Source organism: Orbicella franksi, chromosome 4 (genome assembly GCF_964199315.1).
Source record: "Orbicella franksi chromosome 4, jaOrbFran1.1, whole genome shotgun sequence".
NCBI lineage: Eukaryota > Metazoa > Cnidaria > Anthozoa > Scleractinia > Merulinidae > Orbicella > Orbicella franksi.
The window spans coordinates 6,348,382-6,372,146 of record NC_138148.1 but is presented as its reverse complement, the minus strand read 5'-3'; the positions used below and the strand labels follow the sequence as shown (position 1 = coordinate 6,372,146).

Sequence of the window (23,765 nt, the reverse complement as noted above, 5' to 3'; positions counted from 1 at the left end):
TGGCAGGGTTTGTAAAAAAATATTCAACACCAAAGATTTCTCAAGATTTAAACCTGGGCAACAAGTGTATGAGATTGGCCTTGGACGTGATCACTTTAAACCGTAATTATTACACTATCACTTCACCCTTATTATGCTAAATACTTTGCAGAATGGTAAGCACAGCAACAGCAATAATCTGCAAGGGTCTTTGCAGTCAAACTACTCAATCCATATACAGATGCACGGTGCCTGCATGTAGAAAACCAATTAAGTAGTTTTGAGGCCACATGAATTCCCAACACCATTTTTTATTATTCTTTTTGTTTTACATTCAACTGTTGTTTTTCAAATCTTTTAACAGCACACCTGTGTTTCTGAGATATTCTTGAGCTACAATGTCAGTTTTTCTCTCACTGCACCAAGATGTAACCCATGGCTTTGATGTCTTTGTCTCCATTATCTGGGCTGTGTTTGGCCACATCTCCACACGTGTTGGAGTCCACAGGGAGCCCTCCTGTGCCAAACCCAATTCTGGAATCACAACTGGCACAGTCATTTTCCTGGTTACTAACAATGCCAATTCTTGCTTTGGCAACGCGATTATTGCTACCTATAGCATTAAACCCTTCCTTGTTACAGTTGCGCTGTAAGGAGGCCTGTGAACCGATCAGCATCTTCCACGTTTTACGACCCATGGAGGTAGCACGGTATTTACCATCAGCGATCAGTGAGTACAGCGAGCTGGCCTGCTTGTTGATGACCATAAAAGTGATCTGTTGGCCGATCTTCATTCCAAGACAGATCTTGGAGAAGGGTGTTTTCCAGTAGCTCGGCATTTTGGTCTCTTGTGAGTCAAACCCAGTCTTGCCTCCTGCAAGATTATAGGCATTTCTGTCGCCCCAAAATTTAGAATCATAGTGGAAAGTTTTCTGGAATATAAAATTGAGAAAAAATGTCACATTAAATATATTACATTTGCCAAGATTGAAATACACAACCTCATTTCCAGGCCTTTTCCCTATTCCAGATTTCAAGGTGAAACCCCTGGAAACGAGGTTGTGAAATGTGGAGGAGATAATTCCTCACCTTGTTGCCGTCAATCTTCATTGCCAGCGTCCATCCTCCATCTCCACATCCAAAGTTTCCCATGTGACAGTAAACAGGAATCTTTTGTGAACCAAACTTCAGTGGAAACACTTGACTTTTTGTTGACCTGGGTAGAAGAAAAATCATCCTGTTTAGATTGATCAACATCTTATTACAGTGGAAGCCCGTCAATCCGGTCATCAACGGGCCACAAAAATCTGGCCATATTTAACAGGGTGGTCATATTAAAGGGGCTCTTTAAATAAGAAAATGACTCACTGAACTTTTGTTCTAGCTAGAATAAATTGGTCATAATAACGAGGTGGCTGTATTAACAGGGTGGTTGTAAGGTGGGGTTCCATTTTGTCATTACAATATCAATACAGTGTCAAGCACACTAGTGACTAGTGATGAGAATAAAGATAATCATCAACTGGGACATGATGTCTTGTTGCGGCACCAAATTTAGATTCACAGGATGAAAACAAAATGGAAAAAGTAATCCACTAATTATTTTAAAATAGACCCCGGTCAATATGGGAGAACAATAATTTGATCCTCAAAATCCTATGAAAACTAACTAGCAATAGGCTCTTTGCATCAAATTTACTCTAAGTTATATCAAGGTTTAACTCTATCTCAAAAAAAAAAAAAAAAAAAAGATTACAAACCGGTAATTTGCTCAGAGTTGACATGGAAAACACAAAAACACGAGTTAGAAGCACCATCTTAGTTAGTTAAGGTCAGAACTCCGTACCAAAGTAGCAGAAAGTCTTAATTTCAGGGAAAAAACAATTAGAGAAGTCGCCGTTTGGACGAGTTGCGTGCCTATACTCTAAATCTGACATCAAAATTAGAAGTAAAAAATATTGAGCTACCGTAGTAAATATGGAGAGAAAGTATGAATTTTACCCAAAGTTTGATCGCGAAAGAGCGTAAAAACTTACTTCATGATCGCAATCTGCGGCACAAAAATTCCCACCTTCTATATTAGGAGCAGTTGGCGGATTTACGAACTGTTTTAGACATTTAACTGGTGGGTATAAAATCTCAAGAGCTTCAAATTACAGAGGAAACAGTGTGCGCCAACTTACTTGTATTTTTCATACTGCTGCTTGCACGAAGAAGCGGGAACAGCTTGAAAAAGATAAAACTCCAGTTATTTTTGAAATGCCTCACTGATCCAAGAACATACTGACAAAAAAGAAAGTTTATTACCTGGCTGAGGAGAAGAAGGTTTCTTGATCACTGAAGTAAGGCTTTCCATTTTTGTTTGCAGCATTTTCATGGCATTGTTGGCGTCCGAATCGTGAATCATGTTACAGATCAGGTTACAGGCCATCATCTTGTCGTATGGTTTGGTGCAAGATGGGGGAGATTTGTCTCCATTCACGCCCAGTAAAATCGAGATTGCGATAAAACAAGCTTGAAAAGACAAACGCATTTTGGCGATTTGTAGAATAACGTTTTGCTCCACAAATGAATTGTGCGAATCATTTATCCTTATGACTGACGCATAGTCTTCGCCTTGTTTATGTCCAAGCTGACCGAGGTATTGTTTAAAAACCCGAAATTTTTCTTGCTTGCTTGCCGCCCGCGTCCAATGAAACTTGGTCCAAGTTTACCCGGAAGTTTGTTGGTATGTTCACGCGCGTAGCCCTGTTTATTTCGTGGGGGGCCTTTTACTTTCTCGTGTTTTCTTTCAGTAAACGGCCTGTTCTATGCACTCACACAGCTTGAAGAAAAGGAAAAATTTGTACTGTTCTGAGTGGTCTAAGTTGGCTAAAAACTGAGCCGAGTTAGTTATCCTTGGCTGGGAATAATCGAGCGAGGCAAGGAAACTGGCGTCTCTCACCGCTCGATCGTGTCTATAACTTCGCGTTGGGTTCGCTCAATTTGGAAAAACAAGATGGAAAAATTGTTCTTAGCCTTTTATAAAATCTTTTCCACGTGGTGCCTGGACCCCAGAAAACGCTTCATTGATGAAAGCCATTTGTTTTCTGGCAGGGTATCGTAGAATTGATCCTGACTATAAGAGTGTGGGTGGGCGAGAAAATGAAAGCAAGGGGCACTGTAGATGAGGCAGTAGTATTTGAGTAAAAATTGAAACAACTCGGCACTAAGCTTGCGCCACGTAGACATTTTCACGCGATACCCAGTAACTGGCAAAGCGCTTGACTTTATTTCAGTTTGAATGCAACTGTTATTTGGATAGACTAAAAAGTCAACGGACTTGCATTGAATTTTGTTCACTTGTTTGTGTCAGTATTTGCTTTCTTTCATAAGGCCTATTCCATTCAATCATACAGCGGGGAGAAAACAAAAAACGCGTGCTAAGAGCAGTCTAAACCTTTAGCTTTCCTTACATTAAAAGTGAACTGATTTAGTTAGCTAGGCTGTGTGTATTTGAGCGAGGCAAGGAAATTGGCGACTCTTATCTCGCTCCTCACCGCGTGATCTCGTGATAATAACTTCGCGTTTAGTTCGCTGCAGTTTGGAGAAACAAGATAGTTAACAAGGTTCTTAGTGCGGTGTTTTGGCCAAATAATTGCCATTTTTAGCCATTGGTGAAATCATAGCTTCGAATTTTTGCGCACGGACTCGCTTTATAGAGATAACTGCAGCTGAGTGAATTTAGAATGTCGGCGGACGAGAAAAGAAATTGAAAGCAAGGTTTTAAATAACTGGGGATCGAGAGGTCAGCGACTAAACAATAATTGAAACAACTCTGACACAGAGCTTCTGCCACGCAGACATTTCCACTCGATACTTATAACTGGCTTTTTCCCCGGCAATGCAACTGTGATTTGGATAGATTATAAAAAAGGTCAACGGACTTTTTGTTTTACAAATGAACATTGATGCATGCTTCGGAGTAAACTTCACAAATACGAACAATTGTATGAAACGTCACTTAGATTATTTACCTCAGTCTATAACGTTCCATGTGCTAAATATTCTCGGTTCAGTGTTGATTCTCTTACAGATTGTTTTTTTAATTCATTTGATACCAGTTTTGAGAAATTAGAGTTACATCAAGGTTTTATTACCAAATATGATGATATTCTTGTCACAAGCCTAATGGACAGGTCACCTTGAGAGAACAATTCTTCTCAATCGAGCATTGTGTTCAGTGACAAAATGGAACTGACCTGCGGAACGTTGTTTGGAAAGAGAACTAACAGAGTGTCATCGATTTCTCTTTCTGACAGATTGATGAACAAAAATGATTGTTAACGAAAATTAATCGACAAATGGAGGTTACTTTTTCCGTCAACTTTTTAGTAAAGGTCATTGTCGAATTCGCCTACATAGTAAATAATGGATTCATTAATTATGGAATATTTTGTAGAATCTTTAAGTCTTGTGAATAAATTTTCCGTAAGCTGAGTTCATTTTACCGACACTATCCTTGAAAAGGACGCTGTCAGCGCGATTTACAGCAGTTTTTGTCAAATCAGCGCTTAAACTTGTTTTAGGCTAGATATCCCTTTTGCTCAGTTCACAAAAGGCTCCCACAGCAAATCAATAGAGATATCAAGAGAGAGCAAATTCTAGTAAGTATTCCGTGATTTTTCCAAGACATGATGATAGAATTTGAAAAACAGGTATGTGTGGTAGAGTTTCGGCATTTTGAATTTGATATCAAAGTCGTGTGTATGTTAAGCTTACTATTCTACCCCATTTATAACTGAAACGCACTATAATAGTAATTATAACAAAATCGACAACCTATATTTTTTTATGAACTGTACGTTTTGTTTCTGACGTTTCGAAGTCTGCTTCGCCCATTAATTGTGACCGCTCGCTTTCTTCACCAGACTGATTTGTTCATTTTAACTAAGTATCCACCCAAGCAGCGAGCCATATCGAGACAACCTTGTTCTCAGGGTAGAGAGAAACCGGAGGGGGCGGGATTTAGAGAGACCCTGGGATGAGGTTATTGAGTTTGTGCACGTGTTAGCAGGGAAGCGTCGGGAAGATCCAGAAAATGAGTCGAGTGACCTTTGTCTTCTCGCTAGAGACATGACGGCTGAAATTCAGGCTAAACTTTTAGTTTTCATTTTCGTGGACCGTGACCAAAGCACAGAGCTATGAGCGACTGTGCGCGCAAGGTCCTTCTAAAACAGCACATCTCCGCACCGTTTCTCGCAGTCCACTAATTCTATAGCCTGTGAGACGTCTCTTTAATACATCCTGTCGTTTCCCAAGTCTATCGCAAACGCAAGCACACAGCGCAGTGCGGATTCTCTAAATGCGCACAGGGGACAATGGGAAAAATGAAAAGACGAGAAGGTACAATCTCGTGCGCAGAGCCCGCGTAGTTTCAGTCAGGTGACTAAACGCCGAGACTGAAGGAGACGAAAGGCTCAGCTCATCTCGCCTAGAAAAACCTGCGGAAGGGGTAATACGTGTTTGGGATAACAAGCGTTTACATTTTAATTCCCATCTGTTGATTGCTTTGCGTTCTTTCCTCTAAATAACGAAAGTTACCACGAAAAAACTCCTGTAAAGGGAGAAATGACAAACGTAACCATCATAGACCCTTTCAATAAATGGCAGCCAATTATAATTATTTTGTAAGTATTAAAATTAGCCTTACTAACTTCGTTTTTAAGTTAATTCAAAGGAGTTTTTACTCTCAAACGATGTTAGTGAGGCTTAATGAAATGTATACAGAAAAAAAAATTATAATAAAATTGACAACTTTACAAGAAACGGGTCCATGGGAAATTTTTTGGTCTTTGTTTTTATTTGTTGTGTTAATAGGAAGATGTGCATGATAGTAAAGTGGTATCTGATCCACGCATAATTGTGTTAAAACAATCGAAACGAGCCAAAATTTTCAAATAAAATTTTTAATAGCATTCATGTTAATTAGTCAATCTTTTCACAAAACATACATCTTTGCAACTAGAGTCTGGGCAAATAAATTAGAACAATGTAAATTGGAAAGGCTTCTAAAACCCTCACACTCTCAAGATCAATAGGCGAATTCTCCTAATTGACTACCATAGATTCTCTAATTTTTAGCGTCAGTTCTGAGAATTTAGTGATGTATTAATACAATAACATTTGATCATGGTTAACCATTGTTTTGAAAAAAAAAAAAAAATTTCCTCTAGTGCACTTGTGAAGAAATAAGTTGACAATCGTTACGGAGATTTAAACGGCCGAAAACAACGCTACATGAATTACATTACCCACGTCTGCACGCTTTCTTAATGTTGCTACAGGTCCAGCTTCTTCAAACAGTGGAGCCCCGTCTTACAAAGATGTTAATAAGAACACCTCGTTATTATGGCGTTTCTTTCAGCCAAAGTAAAGCTCAAGATACCCTTTAATACCTACATCACTACCCGGATTAAACGACCACCTTTTAGGCAAAGCTCAGCGGTGCTCATGTTAACGGGTGTCCACTGTATGTACTGTCACTAAATTAGTGCTATCTGCTCTGTTCACTTGAAAAGAACCACAATGTGGGCGGAGAAGAAAGGAACTTCTTTCGTTCCCTTTGTTATAGATGTTGTTTTTTTCAAAACAGAATCCAATATAAAACAGCTACTGAAACATAAACAAGAAAGACTTCAGAAAGACAATATTCAAATGAAAAACAAGAAGGGAACGGTCTTCTAGCAAACTTGCAACATTCTCGTAAAAGATGACATCACAAGTTTAAACAAGGAGTTCTGGAATATAAGGAACATCTGGGCATTTTCGCGTGAAAAACACAGTAACAAATACCTTACACCCGTTTTTTGGACTCCGTTTTAGATATGCGCCCTTAAGCTGGTGAGTTGAGACACGAGTTTTTAATTTATACCAAAAGATGGGAACTATGGACTTGGCAATGACCATGGTTAAATTCTTATCCCGGGTGTTGTTTATGATGATTAAAAACAAAAAAAAGGAAAAAAAAAGAAAATAAAAATGACTGAGGCAAGTGTCTCGGTTTGCTTGTTACTAGCAAAGGGCCCTGAGGGTCATTAAGAGATTCGTTTTCACAGCTGTTGCCATAATACAAACTAAATTGATAACACTTAATTTTTAATTGGCACAAAACTAAAATCACAACAATCAGTACAAACACTTCATATATGTATCATTAGAATAGTCATCATACAGTTACACCGACTATTATATTTTATTCCGATTTGTTGAAAGATAACTAAATACTTATGATAATTTGTTATTCCTAAGGAAGATAACCTCAAAGCTTTAGAATAAAGCCGTTCAAGACTCGACAGGCTGAGGCAGTCTCCAATTTAAATGTAGATCAAGGAGCCCTTTAAACCGAAAACTTCTGATTTAACACAACGATAATTCCAAGACTCTAAGTTTACTCGGTAAGAATTACAGTCTTTCCTTCACGATTTTTACTTAAGTTTGTAATTACTATGAGAAATTTTACTAATGCCAGTTGCAGATACAGAAATACCACTTCCTAACCAATAGTTTCAACGTATTACCTAAAGGTACAAGCTCTGATTTAACGCAACGATATAATTCCAAGAATCTAAGTTTACTCTGTCAAAATCAAATAATTTCCTTCAAGATTTTTACTTTAGTTTGCGATTACTCTGGTAAATCTTACCAATGCCAGTTGCAGATCTGATGCAGAAAATACCACTTCCTAACCAATAGTTTTAACTTATTACCCAAAGGTACTGTTTCACTTCACAGAATATTACTGTAGTTTAGGTGACGAGCCTTGTTAGCTAGTGAGTGGTGACCAGCCTTGTTAGCCAGTGAGTGGTGCTCGCTCACTTGCCACTGACGGTCTTCACTTCATTCATGCTCAGCGGTTTCACTTTCCAGATTTCCTCTGCATACTGTTTAATCGTCCTGTCACTAGAAAACTTGCCGGAGGATGCCACATTCAAGATTGCCATGGTGTACCAATGTTCCGGATCCTATGGTCCAAAGGAACGCACTTTTTATTAATATTATTATACATTGAACTCACCATCTCTTTTCTGATTGGTCAAAAGCGTACAGTGAATTTTCGACATCAGCGCCTGTGACGTCATCTCTGCAGATTCTACAATAATCATGTCAAGGATACTAAAGGTCACCGGTAATCATGTCAAGTTCGCCGGCTTTGTGATGCTTGCCGTCAGTGAAGAAGCAAAAACATGACTTCCATTTTTTTCGTTCAATGTATAACAAAACAATTGTTAGACTCGGTTTTAGCGACATCCAGAATAATTCAAGTTTCGGTAAGGGTTATCAGCCTCACCCTTCGGCTTCGGCTGATAACCCCTACCTCGACCTTGATTATTCCGGATATCACAAAAACCTCATTCAATAATTGTTTATAAGCAGCTACATGTACTAAATGCATGTTTTACTGAACTGAGATGAATTCTAACCCCCTACCGTCGTTCAGGTTTCTCACTAATTGCTAATGATAATGTGGTGTTACACAAAATAAGTTTTTTAAAAACTTATGTTAAATGGTTCACACTTTAGTTTAAAGCTGACCTGGAATACTTCACTGACACGTTCTTGGCATTTGACATACGCGTCAAAATCTGCCATCAGAAGGAACCTGTTATGTCAAACAGACAAGGTGTAATCAGTACTAAATCTGTACATGTGCAGCTTTTTGACTACTTACAACAGCACATACATTGCGAGATAAGTTCCGTCATATGCACTACGCAACTTCATGCAATTCTATGCATCAAACAAAGGCCAATTAATCTGAAAAGATGATGTAAACCCTCCCATCCAATAGCACATTCATTGTGAAATGACTTGAGCCAGTGTCAGACCTGGTTCGAATCCCGGGCGCTATGTTATATCTGAGTTGAGTCTGTTGTTGTTTCTCGTCCCTTTTTTACGGATTTCCAGTATTCTTTTCTCAAGAAAACCAACACTTCTACACTGCTGCAAATTGCAATTCTTTCTGGAGACGATGGACAAATAACTACTCTGTGGATGCATCACTACTATTCCCATTCACCTAATCCTATTTTATTCATTTTCTGTGCTTTTCAACTGATCAAGATTGGCCTTAGTTCGATTTCTGCTCAACTCTAGTCGGGTCTAAGTTCGTTCAGGCGGAGGAGTGCAGACTCTTTTTGAACAGCAGCTGGTAATCGAGGCTAGATTAGCCTGCACATGGACACCTCACAAGTTATCAACCCACCTGTCATGATGCAGCAGGGAATTGACAATATCCTGGAATGTGCCAGGCTCAGTTGGTGAAAAGTAATTGTCTCTGATCTGATTGATGGCTTTTCTCAGCTCTGTGTCATTGTCGTAGTAATCCATTGGCTTGTAGCTACAGACGGAATAATTGATGAGTTATCATAGGGGATAAAAGGAAAGAAAAGATAACATTGAGCAAGTTAACAAGTTTCTGTTACTTTTAGTACACCTGATGTACCTGTTCCTGTAGTCTACATGTACCTGTACACATGTGGAGCTAATTGGATCAGCACTTGATTTGACTCTGTAATCTTTGTTAAGTCTAGCCTGTATGCAGACATCCGTTATTTCCTTTGCTTCACTTCAGCGTGTGAAGCCAAGGGAATTATATGAACCTTTGCACACAAGCTATCTGTTTGGAGTGTGAAAGTGGAGCCCAAAACAATCTCAAAGAGGCCACGAAACCCTCCTAATACCAACAAAGTGTTAATGAATCTATGAAATGATAATTTTTACAGTGTATCTATAGCTTACCCCTTGGCTCTCATTGCAGTCACTTCGTCCACAGTCATGCCAAAAATAAAGATGTTCTCACTTCCCATTTCTTCACTCATTTCAACATTGGCTCCATCTAGAGTGCCAATAGTCAAAGCTCCGTTCATCTTCATTGAATAAAAACAAGACAAGGAGTAGTTAGTTTAATCACTAACATACTTTTATAAACTGAACCGCAGACCAGCAAACAATACAGCACTGATGGACAGGACACTGTGTTATTGCAGACAAGATTACAGATGTCCAATGCTTGAAACAAGGGAAGGATCTCAGGCTAGTTTGGTTACTTACACAAAGGTCGAAGCACATCAGAGAATTGTTTACGTGAGAAACACATACAACGTGATCAAGCTACCACTCAATGTTAAATTGACATACATACATGAAGTCTTCTTCATCTAACTACCAATGAAAAACAACAATCTGATACTAGGATACCATCTTCAAAACAGTTACACTAGTTATGCATTTTATCAATGAAAAATAAATGTCAGTAACTGATTTTGTTAATCACCATGAATTTCATGTTTCCCGTTCCAGAGGCTTCAGTTCCTGCCAAGGATATCTGAAATACCAAGTTAAAAATCGCTGTCAATTGCTAAAATTGTTCTGTCACTGTTCAAACAGTTGCTGATCAATCCTGTTCAAGGTACACGTTCCTGGAATTTGCCTACATTTTAGACTGGCGCTAGGCCAGTTCACTTTGAGGATGATAAATTCTTTGTTTACTCCTAAGTTAAAGTTTTGATTGAGAAGATGTATCAAACACCCGAGGCAGTGTTTCATCACATTTGTGCCATTATAGCAGAGGAATGGAATTAGGGCAGAGCCAGTCTGATTTTAAAACCTGATACATGTAAGTCTCAAGAGTGACCAAAATCAGATTTCTAAGTTGTAACATCAATGCATACTCCATCACACCGGCCACAAGAATTTCCAAAATGATCATTACTGCCTTGATAGTCAATAAAAGCAGTTCCCTCACGATGAGTACTGTATGAAGCAATGTGCGGAGAGCAGCCACAAGATTTTTTTTTTACATCGATATCATGTTTCTTTAGCATAAGCACTACAATACATGTACAGTGTCTGCATGGCTTTGCTGCCCAACATTATTCTGCAGTTTTTGAACCAATATTTCCTTGAAAATTACATGCAAAGAGCTAACCATGTCACTGATCTGTGAACACTTCAGGTCAGTTTCTATTTAACATAATGAAGTCACTATGCAAAGTCATAGTTTAATCCCTTGCTCTACCAAAATGTAAACACTTAAATCAGCAGAGCTTTCACTGCCCATTGAGTGATTACAGTGCAGTTGCCCGCACATACCTGCTCAGATAGGTCAGACGCTGGGATAACTGAACATTAACAGTCAAGAAAAATAAATTTCTCATTCAACTATTGGAATAGCCTTGATTCAGTCAGGGTAAAGTCTTAGTCGACGATGAAGTGCGAGGCTGGACTGAGCCCAGGGTTCATACCCTTTTTCAGAAACAAATTTCCAGGACTTTTCCAGGACTCAGATTGATTTTTCCAGGACTCTAAAATTCACATTAACCCTTTAACTCCCAAGATCTCAATTTTAATTCTCCTTGCTGTCTGCCATACATTTCATATTTTTTACTTGAGTTTAACAGATTTCCAGCACTTTCCAGTCCTGGAAAATGCCACAGTAAAATTCCAGGACTTTCCAGGTTTTCCAGGACCCGTACGAACCCTGTGAGCCTAAAGTTTACTGTTCTGAAAGTTGCTAGGCAACTGACTTGACCATGATGGCCTGAACCCTCTAGGAGTATTTTCTCTAGGTGGATAAGCTCTTATTGTTGTTTGACGGGATGATAAATATTTCAAGAGTATGCCAACAAAGATTTGCACAAAATAATGAAATCCATTCTCAACTGGAGTTCTGCAAATGTGAACAAATTACATCAGAACTTCCTCTGATTACATGCTAGCTATCTGAAACCACACGTGGTCATAACATGAACTTTCTAAATAATCTGCAGCAGTAAATAAACCTTTGTAAAGTCCAGCAAAACGTTTTTGCAGTTGTTGGCCAGAGTAATGTCCCTCTAAGGCTAAGCAGCTTCATGCAAATTATTTCCTAAATTTTTATGTACTGATACGAAAAACAAAACACTTTTTTTTTTAATTAACTGAGTTTGTTACAGTGCAGTGTCATTAATTAATATCTATAGTGCTCAAGGATACCCTTTTCAGCAAGTGAGACCCGGTAGTTTTCAAGGAACACAAGTTTGAGTTTGTCTCCAATGATTGGATCATTGTTCACCACTGCAAAAGTAAGATAAACTTTAAGTTAAAATGAGGAAAAAGTTAAGGTATACATTGTTGGGTGTGATACCACACGCTAAAGCTATAATAGAATGTATAACTTGTTTAATGTGCCACCCTACTCAGCAATATGATAATAATGTGGAATCTCATTTTGTTACCTTGTTTTAGTTACATGTAGTTTTCATGCAAGAGGCTGTTCAACAGGTTGTAAAAAGTAATAAATATTCATCTTTTCGTTACACAAGAGTGAAATGCAAAATGTTCATTAAAATACATGTAGGCTTCAGGGATGGCGGAGTGTACTTTTAATTAAAGAGGGGGGCGGGCTTACAAGCAAGTGCCAGAGGCGCTAACTTGTAGGGACCCGGAGATACATGTATGTATTTGTAAATTATTATTTTATGTATTTTTAGCTTGAAATTGAAGGGGGGGGGGGGGGGGGGAGGGGGGACTCTTAAGCCCTCCCAGCCTCCATGCTCAACTGTCCCTGGTCTTCCAGGTAAGAAATTGAAACAAAAGATCTTTCAGCATGTATACAGTATATGGTGCCGAGCTGCAGAACACAAAGAAACATTCATGCTGCTGTACTACATGAAAATATATACATGTAAATATTATAAGAAATCCAATTTGCAAAACCACTTCAAGAATGAAACTACAGAAGGTTAATTTTTAATGGTACAAGGAGAGCAGGGTTTCCAACTAAAATGCTTTTGCGCTTGATACTCAAAACATACCATATACACAATAAATATGACACGTGTATGATTTACATGCACACACCTCTAGCAATGCTGTTGAAGAGTTTAATGATCAGTTTGGCCATGTAGTAGCCAGGAGCTGCCTGAAAACAAACACAAATGTTCAGTTTTGAAAGAATGATCATCGCAGTAAATTTTCCAATTTAAGCAATTAGAAAGAAGAAGCCTGAAATGATGTGAAATGATGCAATCATTCTTCACTTTCATCTACAACCGCAGTTCGAATATGAATTATTTCATATATACTTCACATCATTTCACTCCCCACAGGAAGATATGAACTCAATTAATTGACCTCGCTCCCAATGTGTGGCTTCATAGCTCAGTTGATAGAGCATCGCACCAGTATCACGGAGGTCACGGGTTCGAACCCTGTTGAAGCCCTGATTTTTTTTCAGGCTTCTTCTTTCTAATTGCTTAAATTGGAAAATTTACTGCGATGATCATTCTTCACTTTCATCTACAACCGCAGTTTGAATATTAATTATTTCATATATACTTCACATCATTTCACTCCTCACGGGAAGATATGAACTCAATTAATTGACCTTGCTCCCAATGTGTGGCTTCATAGCTCAGTTGGTAGAGCATCGCACCGGTATCGCAGAGGTCACGGGTTCGAATCCTGCTGAAGCCCTGATTTTTTTTCAGGCTTCTTCTTTCTAATTGCTTAAATTGGAAAATTTACTGCGATGATCATTCTTCACTTCATCTACAACCGCAGTTCGAATATGAATTAAAATTCATTCTGAAAGTACCAGTTCTGTAGTAAAATTAATACATGTAATCAATTGATTCTTTTATTATCAGAATCAGCTCTTGAAACTGTGAATAAAATATGCGGGTGAGCAAGTGACCAAAGTCATATTTCAAAGACTCGTTGTAACCAAGGTTCACACAGTCACTCACTCACTCATCCCCATAGCACTGGGTGGCACACAGGGCAGCTGGCACAGAGAGTAGTTTCACAACAACAAAAAAAGGATCGACTTAAGGAATGATGCATCTCCTGTTGACTGTCTGAGTGTATGATGTTACAAGGAATAAGCAACAACAGATCATACAGCAGAGTTCTTTGAGGTTGTCATGTGCAACTGTCATGTACTGTAACAAAGCAACAAGTCTCTCTCACTATGACATGTTTTGAGAAGCACACTCAATCAAAGAAGATAACTTTAGCAAACATTGTGGCCAGTACCTTTCCTCCAATCATGACAGTGCGGGGCACAAAGTCCATGTTCGGATTTGCTTTAAGTCCTGCGGATCAGTCATGTATAGTTTTATTTTAACTTTCAATTATGGTTTTTTTTTAATTCATACCTTAGAATCGTGGAATAAAGGTAACTATTAATATTAATAATTGTTAGATAAAATTATTGTAAATTATGCTTACGGTTGTACAACACAATAACATGGAGGCAGTTCATCAGCTGTCTCTTGTACTCATGGATTCTCTTCACTTGGACATCAAATATAGAGTTCACATTGACATCAATGTCATACTCTTTCTTGATGTAATCTGCAAGTCTAATCTTGTTTTCCTGGATACAATGAAAAATAATGGCCTTTAGTTCTCAGACTGAGTCCACCTTCTCAGTAGTATAAAAAGGACAAAAGGATACAATGTATGTCATTTAACTTTTAAATAGTCATGTCAGTATTAATTTATTATTACCTGTTTGCTTCTCATGAAAGCATGTTTAAAGTTCCTGTCATTGACATACTTTTCAAGCTTTCTCAGCTGTGACAAGTCTCCTATCCATCCCTCGCCAATTTTCTACAAAAAGAAATAAAATGTGTCAGGTATCATTTGATAAGTCTCAAGTCCAGGGAATTGACCTTTTTCAACTGGGCGGTTTGTTACTCTATTTCAGACCATGTGATGATACCCTTGAGAATTCTTCCTTTCAAATTTTCAAATAGTTGCGTGTATATGAATAAATAATTTTTAAATATAGATGGACAAAAGAACAATTCTCTAGAGAATATCACATGGTCTGTAATGGGACAACAAACCGCCCAAGCGAAAAAGGTCTATTCACCGTTGTAAAGGTCCATTCCAGTAACGTGTCATACATGTATACCCTGCAAGACAGAGATTTCCCTCTCTTTCTGCACTATGAGAAACAAGAGGGAAGGGAATCTAAGTCTGTTGGGAATCTCTGTCTTGTTGTTGTTGCTGTTGTTGTTGTTGTGATCATCTCACAGGGCACATGTACACCTGTATGTATCAAACTACATTTGATAACTATTTTGCTTCTTTAACAAAGTGTTCACATATTTTTACCTCACAAATAAGGTCTGATAGCCCAGGGTTGCAGAGAAGAAGCCAGCGTCGTGGTGTCACACCATTAGTCTTGTTCTGAAACTTCTCAGGAAACATTTCATAGAAGTCTTTAAATCTGACAAGAAACAAAAACATTTCGTGTTAGGCCTTTTCTGCCTTCAACGAACTAGTATTACATGCAGTTGTGTATCTACATGTACTACAAGGATGGGTGTCCAGGTGTCCTGTGGATGGCCACTTTCAATCTATTGAAAGGTATTTAATTTTTCATATGCTGCCTCGTAAATTGCTCATTTGAGCAGGCCCTATAGCGTATTTTGGACAGCCAGTTTTCAAATTCTGGGTGAAAGCCTGACAAGGACCCTCACCATTTCACTGGGTTGATTTACTTCCAGTGGCTAAAATGACAATCTATTCCTTGACACCTACATCTTTGAGAACAGATTTCAAACTAATGGTCATTGAAATCCTGTTCAAAAAATTACAATGTAGTTCCCAGTCTTCCTGGTAGACCATTTTCTGAAGAACACAAGCAAACACATGTACAGTACACATACTGGCAGTTTTATACTCCATAAACATAACATTGAGAGTCCTAAGTTTATTACATTTTTTTTTTTAGTTTTACACAAATAAACACCCAGAGATCACACTCACACTGTTGTTTTGAGAAGTTCAGAGTGTAGAGCAGCCACTCCGTTGATTGCATGAGAACCAACAATGCACAAATGTGACATGTTGATGCGCTTCTCAGGTCCTTCTTCCACTAAAGACATCCGCTGCATTCTGCCTACGTCTCCTGGCCACTTTTCTGTTACTTTCTGAAAGGATAACATTTTAATTACCAATTTCATTCTAATTACGTTGTTGGATGGTATTGTATAGTCAGGATTCAAAACCGCATGTACTGTAGACTTTGTTAAAAGAGTGCATGTACCAGATTCTCCAGACAATACATGTATAATTTCAAGTCTGCAAAGAGTCCACATCTGTTTACCTTTAGAAACAAAGCATTGATTTCATAGATGATCTGAAGGTGTCGTGGCAAAATGTACTCCAACATGTGTACAGGCCATCTCTCCAATGCTTCAGGAAGGACTGTGTGATTAGTGTAGCTGAACGTTCTGATGCAGATGTCCCATGCCTACAAATTGACAGCACAACAAGTCATGTGGGCATGTAAGCGAGTACTGGAGTACAACATTAATCAGGTTTATTAGTTTCTAATCTACTATTCCATTCTTAATACAGCCAGTCAGAACTGACAAGGCAAGCAATCTATAGCTGTTGTATCATATGCACCACAAGCTATAGATACATGTAAATTTCTGTAATTGAGCATGTATAAAAGGCCATTAGATATCTCTGTTTTTCACTGCATGGTTCTAAAGTACCAATCAGAAGAAACCTAACAGGGAACGCTTGACTGAATGCGTTCTGTTTCCGTTCCACACGCGTTCCCGTTCCCGTTCTGTATCCGTTCTGTATCTGTTCCGTTCCCGTTCTGCATCCATTCTTTATCCGTTCTGTGCTGTTCTGTTCCCGTTCTGTTAGCATTCCATCAGTAAGCGTCCTTGTAACTCGTTCAGAAGAACAAGGTTTCCGGGCCGAGAACTCGTTTTCAAGATTTGCATTCCATGAAATGGGTTAAAACTGTCGCCTTTATGTGAGAATACGAACAGTAAACTTAAATTTTCGGGGTGAAAATATGAGTCCAGTTACTTGAAAAATACGGGAAAATGGTATTGTAACTTCAAGGCCAGTTTATAGTAAGTCTTTCTCCGAAACGATACAAAGTGACCGACCGGTAGTCTGTGTGATTGCCCGAGGAAAGGAAGAAGTAAAACAGCTTGCCAAGCACTTTTAACGCCATCGATGAAAAATGCAAGCAAAAGACGAACTTTTGGCTCTTATATTTACATGAATACTTTTTGTGAGATTTAACATTGAAGTATCGCGGAAAACTGTTCGGCGAGTGCGGAAGAAACTTGGCTGGAGGACGCAAGCGGTGTAAAGTACTGACAAAAAGCCGAAGCGAGCATTTTGTGATACTTTTTACTGATGTTATTTTCACAGGCAAACACTTAGTTAAGACTGAACGTTATCCTCACCAATCCTTCCACAAAGTTGGTGAACAACACCGTAAATAAGGGTTAACAGAAACATCGATGTTTTGTTTTGTTTCTCTTCATGAGGAAACCTTTCAATCCCAGTCTAACTCGACTTGCCATCCATTTCCTTATTTGGACATAAGGTGAGCTTGTAGACAATAACAAAATGGCCGCAATGAACACGAAATGGACAAGAAGATGCAGTGAAAATGCTTGCTTATTGTGTGTAAAAAGAAATATAAAAAAAAGACATAAGATGCTTTGCTCTGTCATTTTCTCAAGATCGCTGGGCTGGACAAAACTTGGACAAATGTGTATTTAAAGTTACATCGTGTCCAAATCCTTGGTAAGCACTCTCATGGCGTAACTTCCTAGCATGTTCTGAAGAACGTGTTCTCTTATAGTTTGTGTTCTGGTGAACGCTTTTTTCCATTTTTGTGATTTGTAACCGTTCCGTATCCGTTCCATTTGCGTTCGGTATCCGTTCTGTATCCGTTCTATACCCGTTCTGTACCCGTTCTGTGCGTGTTCTCGTACCCGTTCTGTATCCATTCTGTTCCCGTTCGCAAACGCGTTCCCTGTTAGGTTTCTTCTGATCGGTACTGTACTACCCCTGGATACAATGCCTATCCATCACAGGATTACCCCTGCCATTAACGTCTCTAGTGCGTGAACCCTCTGACTAAATATACAGTACATCAAAGGCACTGTGGTAAATGTATCTTTCCCAAGAAAAATACATTTACCACAGTGCCACTGCTCAATCTGCCCCCCCCCCCACCCGCCCCCCCCTCAATACAAGCTACAGTACATACAATACGTGGAATATAATTTCTCTGTCATAAAGTGTGTCTGTTTATCTGTTTGTTGTTGTTTACTTGCCTTTTCCCAACTGAGTTTCTCAACATCGACAAATACCCTCATAAGCTCTGGAATAGCTAGAGACGGATGCGTGTCATTCAATTGAATGGCAACCTGACAACCAAATTAATTAATTAGTTATTGGGCTGTTAGTTTAGAAAATATTACAATGTAGATATACATAGATTGCAATTTAAACAAACTTGCCACACTTGGAAGCTTGAAAAAGAGAACACTTACATGTAGAAAACAATAATGTGTGGAAACAAAACAAGGCCATAGCAGCAATAATACATACATGTACACACAAGTCATTGAGTAACCATAAAAGGCAGCACATTATCTCAATGCTAGATTGTGTACAAGAACACTGTATATAATAAAATAGCCATCAAGTACTTACTTTGTCAGGAAAGTTCTCAAAGTTTGTCCGTACTGCTTCTTTGGAACCAAATTTGGGAGCTTTATATCTTCTAACAATGTCATGGAGAGTAGCACTGACCATGAAGTACTGCTGCTTTAGACGCAACTCTTTCCCTTCAAAAAACTGAAAGCAATGTTCAAATCAATTATTGGATTCAAAGCAATTAGCAATCAAAACATTTCAAGTATTTCAATTTCTAAGCCAATTTTCAATTATAAATCTTACATTATCATTTGGATATAAAACTCTTGAAATGTTCTCTGCCACATTTCTGTCCAGGACTGCCTTTATATAGTCTCCATCATTAACTGGAAATACAAAAATTAGAGAGCTTAAATAAAGCCTTAATTTACACGTATTTATTTTTTATTTCAGGAGTCTACTGCCCATGTTAGAGTTGTCACTTCTATGGAAGTCTCCATAAGAAGGCATCTTACATAGTTACAAGATGGAATTCAGAATGTAAAATGTTTGTCACTTAGGCCATGAAATTGAACTTCCAGCCCTGTACTAAGACATCTTGTCACATGACTTTGGTCGTCAAAGACCACATGACATTTAATGAGAAAGGCGCTGTTTATTATTTTGACCCTGCTTCTAAGACAAATTTATTTCAGTATGAATCCAACAGAATCAGGAGCCAATATTTCTGCTCATTTCTTAAAAGGCATTTTCAATGTAAACTTACAGTATGAGAGATCAAAACCCTTTGGAGACTTTGCTGCCCACAATCTCATTGTGTTGCAGGTATTGTTTCCATAGCCTGGAATGGGCTGATCATATGGCATAGCAAAAACTGTGCTTGTATCAACCCAGCGATGGCTTTTTCCACTAACATCTGACTCCACTCTTCCATAAAACTGAACAGGAATCATGTACTCTGGTCTGGCTTTCTCCCAGGGGTTCCCAAACTTAAGCCAGTCATCGGGCAACTCAATCTAGAAGAATCATGAGTGAGTCAGACTGAATAACTAATTAACTCAGTCATGCATTCTCCATTACAACTGAACCCTGAGCATTCTGTGATAAAAATAAAATAACTTCTGACCATTATCAGTGTTTGAACACACAGTCCTGTAACTCACAAACTTCCATTTCCTTCTAGATAGCAAAGGACACCACCATTCCCAAATTTGTTATGACTTTTAATTGACCAAATTTATCATCTTTAACTTAATTTATAATCAACAAGTAAATCTTTTACTTGCCATCAACAGAGCCCAACATATGGTTTCTTTAGAATCTAATCCTTTTGGAAAATATTTTTCTTTTGGTCATTTTGCTAGGCATAACTCGATTTGAGCCAGATATACCTCCTGCCAGTTCTTCTCTCCCACTCAGTCAATAAGTATGATATTGTCTACTACTGATTCTAGAAGTTCCAAGTCAAAAGGTATAATTCCATTGAATGAACTTGAAAAACAACATCAAATTTATATACACATTACATGTAATTTCAAAAATCTGTTTACAAAGTCTATTAAAACAGCACAAATTTGAAACCTGATTTCCATGGTCATCTATTCCTTGTTTAAATATTCCATACTCGTATCTGATGCCATAACCATAGGCAGGATACCCCAAGGTAGCCAAGGAGTCCAGGAAACATGCTGCCAATCGTCCAAGACCTCCATTTCCAAGACCAGCATCTTCCTCTATTTCCTCAAGTTCCTCCATCTCCAGACCAACCTGTTTAAAAGACAAGACAGTAATTTCGCTTAACACATACACATAAAATTGTACCAATCTGGTCTGAAAGTTAGTTTCTTAAAACAGAAACCATGGTAGCACATCCTCTATCAGTGCTGGCAAAAAATTGGCTGACAATTGGCCATTTTGCTGTCAAAAGAAAATTACTGCTACACGCTACGGAGTTCACTACTAATGCTTACTTGCAACTGCCGCAAATTCATCTCTGGTCTTTACTGCCCACTACTTCTATCATCTTGGCTGCTACTACAAAACATTTTGACAGGGCTATTCCTATTCACCTACACGTAAGATTACAATCAAAACTATTCTTAAGGGACTCCATAAAGGGCCAGGCACCAGGCCAACTGACTGGCTGCAAGGATGATTTTGCCCGCCTGGTTTTATCATCTAGCCGAAAGTTTTTCTTATAAAAGAAGTTCAAATCCTATAGTTTTGCCCAGCTGTGAAAACCAGTTGTCCTCCTGCTGAAAATGTTAATGAAATCCTTTATTAACATGTACACTGTAGCACTTACCTGATACATGACTTCGTCACACTCTCCTTGGATCCCTAGGTTGATCATAGTGTTGGTCAGTGCGCGGCCCATGTAGTACTCCAGTGAGAGATAGTACACACGCTACCAATAAATCAATGCAAAATAATAACGCTGTAAATAATAAACTGGTCAACTACATTGTGCATGTAACTAGATTTGCAACCTATCAATCTCGACCATCTCCACAACTTTGGACCTCTTTCCACAAGGGAAGACAACTGCAGTGTAAAATTTTTAAGATAAGCAGTTACTTGCCACAAACTTGTATTTTTAAAAATTGTAATTTTACAGTATTACCATACTGCAAGAACATACATGTTGATGTAAGTGCATTGCTTGTAGTGTCAACCTATCTGTGGTTGTACGACTTGTAAACTTTAATCTCTCTCTCTCTCTTTTTTTTTTTCTAATTTGTTTTACTCTCATTAAGAACTTACTGGCACTAACAGTCACTTTTAAAAGAACCTGCTATTTAAAGACACTTTTTTGTAAGATGATAAGCTACAAAGGTTTTGTTAGTTTTACTATTGGATGTAATGATGTAACTTGACGACAGTATTGTTTCCTTGAGTTCACACTAATAATATTAATACTTTCAAAATTGATACAGACCCATGTTCAAAAGTGGTGTAGGTCAGGCACACCCATGTATGCAAGAGGCTTCTGCTGAGGTCATCCTCAACTGCTAATGCCACATCAATTGTCAACTCTCTTTTTTGGATCAGGATGAGTGATCTAAGATCCCTTGGATCATGGTGCAACAAAGGAGCTGATGAATCTGTGACCAGAGTGGATTCATCGGTTCCTTTGATGTACTGTACCATGATCCGAGTGATCTTGGATCACTGATCCTGATCCAGATCACCCCAAAGGAATGCATCATCCTTAGATTCTTGCAGGTAATATGTTTTAATTTAATACCATTAACAAAATTGATTTGGAGATTAATCATCAATAATTATGATATCCATATATTATTTATTTCTGTCTCAAAATCTGTTGTCGTAGTCTTTTTCTTTTTTGTAACACAAATACAACTATCAAACAACCATGTTGCTTTTTCAATAAGCTTGCCATATGGTTCTTTTGCCACAGTAAAAAAGTCTGTCTTCCTGTATTCTTCGTTTCAATATCTCATAGGCCACAAATCAATTAACAAACCACCACAAAAGAAATACAAAAATAAAAAGTTGAAATTCATTCCCTTGTCACAAAACAGACATTAAGATGACTGCCAGATGTCGTGGAATGTCACCTTGTTTGTTTGACTATTGACAATCCTAGATCCTAATCAAACTTTTTCAACCTGTTTTTTGCCCATTTCAACATCGGTTCTTTGTGTATTGAAAATTAAATGGTCAATTTCATTACAGTATTCCTTAACCCATTAATAAATATTTCATTTTAGCCAATAATAACCAAAAAATAAAACTTCGATTTCAAATGTTAGCCATCTTTTACCGATGTTGACTTTTGTAGGTGGAAGAACTCGACTGCAGACAAAATAGCTGCCAACGTTAAACATTATTTATGCAAAATAAATTCAGGTTTTTCTTTCACGGTTGTAGATACTTAACTACCGGCAAATGCATGCAACAGTCTCACTGATTTTACATTTTTTTGAAAACCTCCAGAGCGCAAACACGATCAATATCAGCATGGACGCTGCTACAATCACTAAACTCATGCACGAGATTTTGACGACACTGTCAGCAGAAACCACAGGTGGGGTCCGTCGAAAGAGGTTATAAAAAGTCCGCTTTATTACAAACGTTTTACCGTTGAAGCGAAACTGCTCCTATTAATAAGCCGGCTCATAGTATTTTGACGAAAATAAAAGGACAACGGGGGTGGCATATGATTGAAATCTGAACTCACGCAATTTAAAACGTTTGTTTACAAGTGCTAGCTTAGTTTTAATTTTCCCTTTACGTAACCAAAGCCTGATTTCAAGCGTGATCGTCATATGAATCATCACCGAAACATCAAAATACCTTAGGGTCCTTCTCATAATAGGCTTGCTGGGATCGAATCCACTTTCCTACCAAATGATCTTTCACTGTGTGAGCCAGAGAATAGTAGTAATCTCGTTTCGTCGCGACATTGCGGTCTTTTACGAGGGAGTAGTGCAAATGGCGGTTGAAAGCTTCCTTCAGACTGTTCACGTCCTCAACAATTGGCAGCCGTCGAAGAGAGATCTGCCTCTTTCTTTCTGCATCCGTCAACGGTTTCTCGCCCATAGTGCTGCGAACACTGAGCAAAAGAACCGACAAACACACTAAATTACGCCTTCCTTCGACCTTCTGGAATCGGCGCTTTCTGCTCTGCAAACAGTGAGAATGCTAACTTGGCTCCAGTCTCCAACGGAAAGTTTCCCAGATGTTTACGTCACATTCCACGTCGATCTTCTCAACTCGTTCCCAAGCTCTCTCTCCTTTGCTTGGGTTGAGGTCTTCTTTATTTCGTATTTCTTTCTTTTCCCATTTCCTGTCATTTGCGACAGAAGTTTCTTTTCGAAGGAACGACAACCTTAAGTCATAGAGTTAATAGTCTGCGAAATTACCTTTCTCGACCAGATGCATGTTTATTGGTTTTAATTTAATTTTCGGCTTCCTCTCAGGTACAGCCGGATATACCAAGGCTTTAAAATAATTGAGAGTAATTGCCACTTAAAATCAAAGAAATCGTGGCCAGGGTCGAGAAATCGATTTTGCTCACACTTTACCAGTTTGAAGGCCTAGGTAAGTAGCTGAAGGAAATCAAGTTAGTTTTTTGAAATATCCAATAAAACGGCAGAAATTCATGAAAAACGGTCATCGTACCGAAAGTTCAGATTTCACTTCGCGATAATCCGAAATTTTATCTTCTTGTTACACATATGTTTGGATCGCTGTGAAACGTTCTCAACTTTAAATGTATACAATGATTCTTCCTTAATAAAGATATAGTGATTACTTTTATTCCTTGTGTTTTCTGAGCGAACTGAGCCCCGACA

At 38.4% G+C, this 23,765-nt stretch overlaps 2 protein-coding genes across 2 annotated transcripts; both read right to left on the bottom strand.

The window, feature by feature from the left end:
• Positions 1-100: 100 nt before the first annotated feature.
• On the bottom strand, positions 101-3,919 carry LOC145484317 (putative skeletal organic matrix protein 5). The gene is made up of 4 exons (XM_081462954.1): positions 2,287-3,919; positions 2,163-2,205; positions 1,069-1,195; positions 101-911 (listed from the first exon to the last, which is right to left on the bottom strand). The coding sequence occupies exons 1-4, from the start codon at positions 2,510-2,512 to the stop codon at positions 393-395; spliced, it is 915 nt and encodes a 304-aa protein (XP_081319080.1). The 5' UTR covers positions 2,513-3,919; the 3' UTR covers positions 101-392.
• A 1,989-nt stretch (positions 3,920-5,908) lies between these two features.
• LOC145484305 (glycogen phosphorylase, muscle form-like) lies at positions 5,909-23,150 on the bottom strand. Its single transcript, XM_081462946.1, has 21 exons — positions 22,765-23,150; positions 20,750-20,851; positions 20,026-20,211; positions 19,211-19,460; positions 18,748-18,830; positions 18,502-18,645; positions 18,120-18,212; positions 16,124-16,270; positions 15,784-15,947; positions 15,127-15,241; positions 14,515-14,616; positions 14,233-14,380; positions 14,038-14,096; positions 12,862-12,922; positions 11,995-12,075; positions 11,113-11,141; positions 10,295-10,345; positions 9,760-9,887; positions 9,224-9,358; positions 8,554-8,620; positions 5,909-7,982 (listed from the first exon to the last, which is right to left on the bottom strand). Exons 1-21 carry the CDS (start codon positions 23,008-23,010, stop codon positions 7,833-7,835), a joined length of 2,541 nt encoding a protein of 846 aa, XP_081319072.1. The 5' UTR covers positions 23,011-23,150; the 3' UTR covers positions 5,909-7,832.
• Between the last annotated feature and the right edge of the window lie 615 nt (positions 23,151-23,765).

What these genes read in the sequence shown, in the direction of transcription:
- LOC145484305 (XM_081462946.1), bottom strand. Translation starts at nt 23,010, where the DNA reads ATGGGCGAGAAACCGTTGACGGATGCAGAAAGAAAGAGGCAGATCTCT. An exon ending in TAGATGACCATGGAAATCAG is followed by an intron (nt 19,461 to 20,025) that starts GTTTCAAATTTG and finishes TGATTCTTCTAG; the next exon opens with ATTGAGTTGCCCGATGACTG. An exon ending in ACTGCAATGAGAGCCAAGGG is followed by an intron (nt 9,359 to 9,759) that starts GTAAGCTATAGA and finishes TTCCGTCTGTAG; the next exon opens with CTACAAGCCAATGGATTACT.
- LOC145484317 (XM_081462954.1), bottom strand. Translation starts at nt 2,512, where the DNA reads ATGCGTTTGTCTTTTCAAGCTTGTTTTATCGCAATCTCGATTTTACTG. An exon ending in CAGCAGTATGAAAAATACAA is followed by an intron (nt 1,196 to 2,162) that starts GTAAGTTGGCGC and finishes TCTTCTACCCAG; the next exon opens with GTCAACAAAAAGTCAAGTGT. An exon ending in TGAAGATTGACGGCAACAAG is followed by an intron (nt 912 to 1,068) that starts GTGAGGAATTAT and finishes TTTATATTCCAG; the next exon opens with AAAACTTTCCACTATGATTC.